The sequence below is a fragment of the Ctenocephalides felis genome, unplaced genomic scaffold (genome assembly GCF_003426905.1).
Source record: "Ctenocephalides felis isolate EL2017-DRISC unplaced genomic scaffold, ASM342690v1 CF-g0.4_SCAFFOLD_01886, whole genome shotgun sequence".
In the NCBI taxonomy this organism is placed as follows: domain Eukaryota; kingdom Metazoa; phylum Arthropoda; class Insecta; order Siphonaptera; family Pulicidae; genus Ctenocephalides; species Ctenocephalides felis.
The window spans coordinates 11366982-11376727 of NW_020538040.1; the positions used below are offsets into that span (position 1 = coordinate 11366982).

Below are 9746 nucleotides of genomic sequence, written 5' to 3' on the forward strand. Positions count from 1 at the left end.
TATATATATATATATATATATATATATATATATTGAATAGTCTTGAATTTGATGTTGATATATGTTTAATTTGAGTTTAAAATTCGGGCGTAACATCAATAAAAATAGTATGACAATTTTTTTCAAAGTTTATTTATTTAAAATCCATACGTTTCGGCTAGCATCTTAGATTAATATGGATTAATAATGGTTTCATATGCTATATTAGGATACAAAATTGTAAGTGTTTTATTATTATTATTATTATTATTATTATTATTATTATTGTTTTTTTATGAAATTTCTTACATATAACTTATTTAGTTTCAATTTTTATAGTTAATTTGATTACCACTGAATGATGGCTAAGATGCTAGCCGAAACGTATGGATTTTAGATAAATAAACTTTTAAAAAAACTCTCATACTATTTTTATTGATGTTACACCCGAATTTTAAACTCAAATTAAACACACACACACACACATATATATATCTATATATATTATAATATATATTATATATATATATATATATATATATATATTTGTGTGTATATTTACTTAAGATCTATTAAATTTTGGCTACATTTTGGCCGATACACAACAATCCTTGTCAGAGATTTTGAAAGTCTATGAATAGAATTGTTTGTTAGATAAGAAGTGAAGCGTGGTTATCTAATATTATTAATTATACTTATTTTATTTTAGGGCCGTCGCAGAAGAAAATATATGAAATGAAATTATTATATATACTATATACAATATTATTTTTAATATTATTGTTTAAAATATTTTATAGTATTATTTTTATAATATACTATTTTTGTATATCATTTTATTTTTTAATTTTTAGAACATTATTATTCATATTTAGTTCAAATCATTATTAGTATTTATCTACTGAACAAAGGTAAATAGGTAAAATAATCAATTTCAAGCTTTTGTTAGTATATATATATATATATATATATATTATATATCCTTTATATAGATAGTATTTCCAACGCTTTAATTTTCTTTCTATCTTTGCACATTCATTATTGTAAAAATTAAAAATTTCTAGCTCCCAAACACCTGAAAAATGTAATATAAAATAACAAATCAAAATTTGTTAAATACTTTTCATTTTATTAAGTTTTGCTTAAAATAATATAATATACAATAATTTGTAAATATTTTCTTCATACTTTATTAATATGAGGTTTACGGAGTTAAATTCTCCACGGTCATAATTATCATCGTGCATTTGTTCTATCAAAATTTGGTACAGAACCATCACAGTAAACAACGCGATTGCACTACACTATACTACTTTATTATTTGTCTTTTCTTTTTTCACAGTAAAATTTATTCCTTCACCAACAGCCTTGCAAAGCCGATAATTGTTGAGAGGCGCCGCATCCAACCGTTCCTTGAATAAAATCAGGGAAATTACTTTCTAGAACACGCATTTTTTGGTGTTTGAGATCTGGCATAGCATGCGTAGCCAAATGACAATTGTCACCACGGTATACAATTTTGAAATTCTTTGGTAAGAATTCTGTATTGGTATCCCATCTATAAACGTTGCTGTGGCCTTCGTGTCTGAAGAAAATAGCAGAACCACCATCAGTACCGAGGATAACAATTTTAGTGGGTTTTGGTCCTAAATCTTGAATACGGCCCTGGGCACAACCTTGGCGTAAATAGTCAGTTCTGATAGCAAACATTCTCAAACTGCTTAGGTAAGTGAAATACAAGTAGTTGGTTCCACAATCCTTTGTGACTAAAGCAATGTACAAAACGTCTTTGCGAGAACAGCCGTTTATAACTTGTTTAGGTAAAACTACTCTAAATCCTTTGTTAGCTTGGACGTCGTATACCAAAATAGCGCGTGTAGCAGCATCACTCACATATAAGAAGACACGGCCATCAGGAGAGTATTCGACACCGAAGTATTGGAGACGAGAGTTTTCTGATGTCAAGGGAGATAAATCGATGGTCTTCAAAGCTTTGCCAGTCTTGGTGTCGAATGCAACAACCTTGGGTGGACAGCGACGAATTGGATTTTCCAAAGTTTCAGTTACACCAGTATCCAAAGCCCACAAGATTTCCTGAAGACACCAAAGTAAGTTAGTAATGTAATTGAAATATTATAAAGAAAAGTAATTTTTGTGCTTCTTATCTTACTTGTCTGTCTAGGAAAACATCGACAACGCTTTGCAAGGCGTTGCAGTTGCCTTCTTCCTGCATGGACCAGCATGGGAATGGAGCAAATGTAGCTGCGCAACCCTTCTTCAAACTGGTTTTGCCTAAAGTGACTGGGACGCCTGGCTTGAATCTTGGCAGAGCGACGAAGATTTCATCCCTTAATATCTGGGCACGGGTGGCGATGACATTGCTCGGGATAAAGCGACCAGAGCTCTTGTAGATGGCTTTTGTAGATGGGCATGGCCAGGCAAAGGAGCCTCCGAGCCATTGTAAAAGTGGATGCAGAGGTTTGGCACATTCAACGGGTTTTTCAAAACAAGGTAATTTGGCGGCTTGTGTCGCACATAGTAAAGCAGCGATTATAATAAATTTCAGCATCTAGAAGTAATATAAATAATCGACTTAGTTAAAAATTACGAAAATGCAAATTTGAATCTTTGATTTCTAGATTGTATCATTCTATTCATAACTTTTTAATAAAATCTTACCTTGCAATGCTACGTCTTGTAATACGTGATCAAAATAACTATGTATAAACCTCTATAAAATTTTATTATATATACCTAATATAAAATAAAATAGGAAGATAAAAGTTCTCATAATATACACATTTTATTTAAAATAACAATACATTAGAATAAACATTTTTGCAGGCGAAATATTTGTTTACCAACATTTCTTCCCAACCGGAACAAACTTGACCTTGCCGCATATGTAGAATTGCGCCAGGAACATGATCAATACCATCCAACGTCTGCAGATTTTTCCATTAGATGGTTAGTAAATTGACAAATGAGGATAACCAGGTGCTAAAATAACCGATACACTGAGGGTAGCATTATCACACATGAGGTTAATGAAACAAACAAGGTAAATATTGATTTTAATGGTGTCTAAATTATGATTGTAGAGTATAAACATTTTTAGTAGACACCTAGCAAATATAAAGAAAATTTATTATATATGCTATAAATGAGCGGAAATTTTTATTGGTTTTATAATGAGCAGAAGTTATTTTAGTATTTTTAATACTTTAAATAAAAAATAAATTAGAGTGAAATAAAAAAAGCAAAGAGTACAAATATAAAGAATAATCATTAGTATAATCTATATAGATTATATAATAAAATATATTTGCGGTTATATATCTATATCTATAATTATATATCTATATATCTATATAAAGTTCGCCTCACGATGTTGGTTCGCGATGGACGTCTAAACTGCTGAACCGATTTTAAATTTGTTTTGTCCACCGTGTGCATTTATATCCGACTTGAGCTATGAGTAATAATAAAAATAACATTTTATATTCGAAATATTTAAATTTTATCAATTCAATATATTTAATTAATTTTTCAATTAATTTTGACAGTTTTGAATTAATATTATATGTAATCTATAATAATAACACCTGATAAAATTTATAATTGATATAAACAAAATATTTATTTTATTGGAGTGCGTAATATATTTTAAATCAGTACTTGCTGCATTACTCGAATTTGTAAATTTTTCTAAATAATTATCCTAATGACAAAAATTCGAACAAAATACAAAATATAAGTCTTAAAAAAAATTTCATAAATTTAAATATATTTTTTTATATATTTAGAAAATGATTTAAACAAAACTTTATATTATAACTATTCATGAAATATTTTATAAATTTGTAAATATTCTATCAAAATTGTAATTTTCTATATAATTATTTTAATTTTAAAATAAATAAATATTTATAATATTAAATTACAAATGTTCGAAGCTAATACATTCTTTCAAGTCTCAAAAAAATTTCATACGTTTTGGTGTAGCAGTTTTTATATGTTCAGAAAATTATTGAAAAAAATCTTACTTTACTAAAACTATTTTCAAAATATTTTATGAATAATTTAAATAACTCGAATTTGTAAATATTTTAAAATAATTAATAGAAAAATAAATTTATTATAAAATTAATTATTTAATAGAAAAATAAATTATTAAAATAATAATATAACATTAAATCAAATATTCGACCAAAATGCATTTTTTAAATCTGAAAAAAATTTTATACGTCTTACTATAGCAATTTTTAGATATTTACAAAAATATTAGGAAAAAAACTTATACTAAAACTAATTTCGAAATATTTTATGAATAATTTAAAGAACTCGAATTTGTAAATATTTTAAAATAATTAATAGAAAAATAAATTCATTATAAAATTAATTATTTAATAGAATAATAATATAATATTAAATAAAATATTCGACCAAAATACATTTCTTAGGTCTGAAAAATTTTTTTAGATATTTACAAAAATGTTCGGAAAAAAATTTATACCAAAACTAATTTCAAAACATATTATGAATAATTTAAATAACTCGAATTTGTAAGTATTTGCTAAATATTTATTTTAATTATGATACATAAAAATTTTTCTACTATTAAATCTTAAATATTCGCGCCAATTACATTAGTTCAAGCCTCAAAAAATTTTCATACGTTTTAATATAGCGATATATAGTTATTTGGAAAATTATTGAGCAAAATCCTATTTTTCTAAACCTATTTTCGAAATATTTTATGAATAATTTAAATAACTGGTATTTGTGAATATTTTTTTAACAATTGTTTTATTACAAAAATAAATTAATATTTATAATATTAAATCATAAATATTTGAACCAATTACATTATTTTAGGTCTCAAAAAATTGCATACGGTTATTATATAGATATTTGGAACTTTATTCAGAAAAAAATTATTATTTTACTGAAACTATTTTTGAAATATTTTATAAATACATTTTGTACGGTTTTTAAAGAACTTTCTTTGTGATAATTATTTAAATTATCTATAAAATTTACAAATTCTCACTGAATTTTATAAGTGTAAAAAATTGTGATAATTATTTAAATTATCTATAAAATTTACAAATTCTCACTGAATTTTATAAGTGTAAAAAATTGTAAAGAACAAATCAATTCTTATACAAATCCATGATTATAATTTAATTTATCTGATATTCCAAATACAGTATTAAAATATTATATTTTGCATTTTTTTAATTTGGTTGTATTTTTTATTGATACTGTAAAAAACTTTAAAACTACTGTAGAAAGCTTTTTTCTTCATTTAATTAAATAACAAATATATAAATAAATTATTCACTTTTTGTAGGGTAAGTTATGGTAATCGCAAGAAATCGAAAATGAAAATTATCAAAAAATTTCAAAATTCTCAAAAAAAAATTTTCAAAAATTTTCAAAATTGGTTTACGGTACGAGAAGTTCCAGCAATTTGCCATGAAACACTAAGCCTATTTATTCTTATTCAATAAATGCTTTCATATGAAAAAGTGTATATATATATAAATAATTAGTCAAAATTGAATTTAATTTGACTGTTAAAATTTTACTAATTTCTGAAGTTCGAAAACACTTTCAATACAATATATTTTAAATAACAAAATTATAATAAAGACAGAGTAGGTACTATTATTGTTCAAGTTTTGAGACTTAATTAATTTCTACATATAAAACTATACTACATATAACTATCTACATATAAAATAAAAAACAAAAATCAAGAAACAATCGCAATTAATATGGCATAAATTTTAAATATACATATATGAAATGCCTAATTCAAATTAAAAATTCTAGATCAATTTCTAAATTAATTCTTTTCTCTTTGAACATTGTAATAAAATTTGAATATTCTACTTTATACTAATGAAATGAATAGACTATTTCAAACACAGGTAAAAATTACAAGAAACTTGTGTACATTTGACCTAATAAAAATGCGAATTATTTAAATCGATTAAATGTGAACCAAATTCGTAAAGTAATGACAGCAAACTAAGCATAATTAAATTTTATTCAAATTGCTGATTGAACACATTGATGGATATATCTGTCTAACAGTTATAGTTAATTATTGCTATATATATATATATATATATATATATATATATATATACATATTAGTTAGTTAATTTAGATATTGAAATATATGTTTTCCAAGACAATATCAAACAAAAATGAAAGAATCTTTATTTGATTCATATACATGTATTAGATAGATTAGAAGGCTATATATTTACATATATAATTTTGTTTACATTTTTTATTTTACATATGATAAAAGTAATGAAATGGCTTTCTTTTTTACTTATTAAATAATTACTTGCATAAATATTTTTTTTACATTTTTCATTTTGCATATAATATTAGAAAAAAAATTCATTTTCACTTGATGTTTTTTCTTCCTAAATTTATTCCTGTTGAAAGAAGGCTGAAAAACACTGTTTTTGTAAATTACTACATGGAGTAGAACGGGGCTTGAAGGTCCGTAAGTAAAAAGGGCTACCACCGATATATCAAAAACAAGTAAATTAAAGAATTTTCTAATAATATTTGAAAGTAGGTGGTAAAAAATCCATAACCAGACATCGCCTTAATTCTTACGACCACACTATCATGAGATAAACGGCAGTGTTTAAATATTATTATTCAAAATATTTTCTTTCGTTGTTATTTGTTTTGGTTGTGAGCGCCGTTGTTTAGTTTACGAGACTTTAATATAATTTTTAAGTATACGTTATTTAATTGTTTTATCAGATGTATTGTTAATTTTAGGCTAGATTTATCAGTTTTTTTGAATAATCACTATAAAAGCTTACACGTGAGTGGGGTAAGAAGGACTAACTGAACCTTTACCCTCGCAAAAAAGTAAATAAAAATGAAAATTCAGTTAAAAAAGCTTTACAAGAAATAAATTAATATAATAGTTATTCTAAATCTGCTGATGAATATTTCTGACGAAATGCCAGATCAAGGTTACATACAGTGTTATGAAAACACTGTTATCTCTGTAAAAATGTTTCCATGAAATTTATATTTTGCAATGGTTGCGAAACGTAGCTATTATTTCGTAAAATCCCTTTAAAATTAAAAATAACACATTGGACGTGTTTGCTATTAGGCCGTCTCATTTTACCCCGCATATGGGGTAAAAAGATTTTAATGGCATTTTTTACTTTTTTATTGGATGTCCGAAACCGCTAGACCTGCCTTTCTTACGATAATTTATTGAAACGCAAAAATCAAAAATGATTTTTTTTATATCTTCACGTTTCAAAACATTGTGAACATTTTGGCATACCTTAGAAAAAATGGAAGTATATTTGTAAGTGTTTATGTGTGTGAGAGCATTGGCCGATTTGAATTATTCAAAAATCATTCGATTTGTATTGAGGGGGAGACGTGCTGATTAGTTTTTGGCCACTTCAGGTCCAATAGTTTCGAAGATACTTGGCAAAAAGCACCAGAAATGGCAATTTAGTTTTTAAGAGAACAGAATTGAATACATTTTTGAAAATGGCAGGTCCAGCGGTTTTGTGGATCTAAAATGCCATTTTGATATATTTGGATCAAAAATGATCAAATATGCACATTAAATTATCAGATATTTTATAGAGATTTTTTTAGAGATATTTTTTAAAGATGAAGAAGCTTACCCGCTTCTTTATATTGTCACTAAAACAGCTACGCAGCGCGATTGCTTCGAAAAAAAATTAAAATTATTAAAATATAGATAAAATCAAAAAATTACAAAAAAGTCATTTTTATTCAAAAATTCTCAAAATAATTTTTGATACGTGAAGTTCCAGCAAAATTTGCCTTAACACACGATGCCACGCACCACTAATTAGTTCTTAAAAATCTTGATTGAGTTCTTGAATGTCACTAATTAACTTCCCGTCGGGTAAGGTATAGTAATCGCAAAAAAATCGAAAATGAAATTGTTTATATATCTTTACGTTTCAGCATTTTGGCATACCTTAAAATTAGAAAAAAATGGATGTATGTGTGTGTGTGTGCGGATACAAATTTTTGTCGACGATTTTGGAAACACGGTTCAACCGATTTCAGTTATTCAAAAAACATTCGATTGCTGTTGATAAGAGACGTGCTGATTAGTTTTTGGCATAATCAGGTCTAGCCGTTTCGAAGATAAGGGGCAAAAAGTGCCACAAACGGTAGCTCAGGTTTTAAGAGAACGGAGCGTCTGAGTTTAATAATTCAAAAAATTTTACTTGTATGAACAAGGTCAAGAATTGATCAAATTTTCATAAAAGCAGGTCTAGCGGTTTCGGAGATCTAGTGAAAAAAGTAAAAAAAAAATGCCATTTGGCGGTCAAAAATGATCATTAGACACATGCACATCAAATTATCAGATATTTTTTAAAGATTTTAACAATAAGTATAAATTTTGTTTACATTCCTATGGGTTCCGTACCAATGTTTATCCGTTAGGCGGCGACTCGGCGCTTACGCGCTTCGATATTTTGTCTCTATGCAGTTAAAGCTTTGAAAAAAGTTAAGAATGGAAATATTTCAAAATAACGAAAACATTTTTTTTCAAAAGGTCATTTTTTTCTAAAAAAGTAAATTGTTGACAAAAATTTAAAGTTTCTCAAAAATCTAATTTTTTCAAAGTAAATTTTTTTCAAAAATATTTGGTACGGAAAGTTCCAGCTATTTGCCTTAAGGCACGATGCCATGCGCCCCACTAGTTAGTTCTTGAAATGGAAATTTAAATGAGTGGAAATTAAAAATTTAAATGAAAATTTTCGTTTTATTTTTATTTATACCAATGTATTAGCGAATCGGATTTTCTGGCATAAACTGAAAAGTTAAAAAGGATTTCAAATATTCCTTTCTATTCCTAAATAATATCCTCCAACTCTCGGCCTACGTACATCTATTATTTTACACGTTTAATTCATTTTCTTTTCTTGAATAAATTTCATTGCGAGTTATCGACCTCTTTTATTGTCCACAGAACATTTTTTCCAATACATAATGGGGAGATTAACTTCATTCTAAATTAAAATCGTCGAATTTGAATTTATGGTAATTCGCAATGTACGGTGTTTTATATATAAATGATTGTTGTCGATTATTTTAGATTTATTGAAGGTTTTGATCTACTATTTTATTGGATACATACAGTGCAGTTGGGTAAAATAATTCTGAAAATCGTTTTTGCGATTCTGTGAACACAGCAACGCTGAGGACGTTAAGTGGATTTCAAATTTGTAAGTTTTTGATAATTTTATTATATTATTTTGGAACTATTTATTTTATAATGGCTCGTTTTTATAAGTGTCGATATTATAGTACCGCTAAAAAATCTTTTGGAATATAAGTGAAATCAATTTTATTATTTTAAGTCTTGAATTAAACGAATAGGGTAGGTCGGGGCACAAAGGTCTAATTCAACTTTGAGAAATCAAATTGTGAAAACCAAACCAATTATACCATAAAAAATACACATCAAACAAACAACTGTCGGACTATGTTCAGTAAAACTACTCAGCTAATTCATCATTGTAGAGACGTATTTATATTTTAAATTTTTTTTCAAAAATTTATCACTTGGTCCTTTTTACCCCATGGGCGGGTTACAATGGGATAGCCGGGGAACGAGCAGATCCAATGTATTTAGTGAAGGATTTTGTGAAATAATAGCTACATTATTCAATCAATGCAAAATATAAATTTTATGGGTACATTTTTCG

The 9746-nt window shown here is 26.3% G+C and overlaps 1 protein-coding gene across 1 annotated transcript in view; it reads right to left on the reverse strand.

Annotated features, from left to right (window-relative positions):
* Nucleotides 1-1312: 1312 nt before the first annotated feature.
* LOC113374635 (protein yellow-like) overlaps nucleotides 1313-9746 on the reverse strand; it is a 12824-nt gene continuing 4390 nt past the window's right edge. Inside the window, exons 3-4 of the mRNA XM_026614612.1 lie at nucleotides 2150-2548; nucleotides 1313-2073 (exon numbers count right to left, since the gene is read on the reverse strand). Coding sequence (XP_026470397.1) covers nucleotides 1336-2073; nucleotides 2150-2548 — 1137 coding nt within the window. The 3' untranslated portion in view covers nucleotides 1313-1335. The remainder of the gene's footprint in view (nucleotides 2074-2149; nucleotides 2549-9746) is intronic.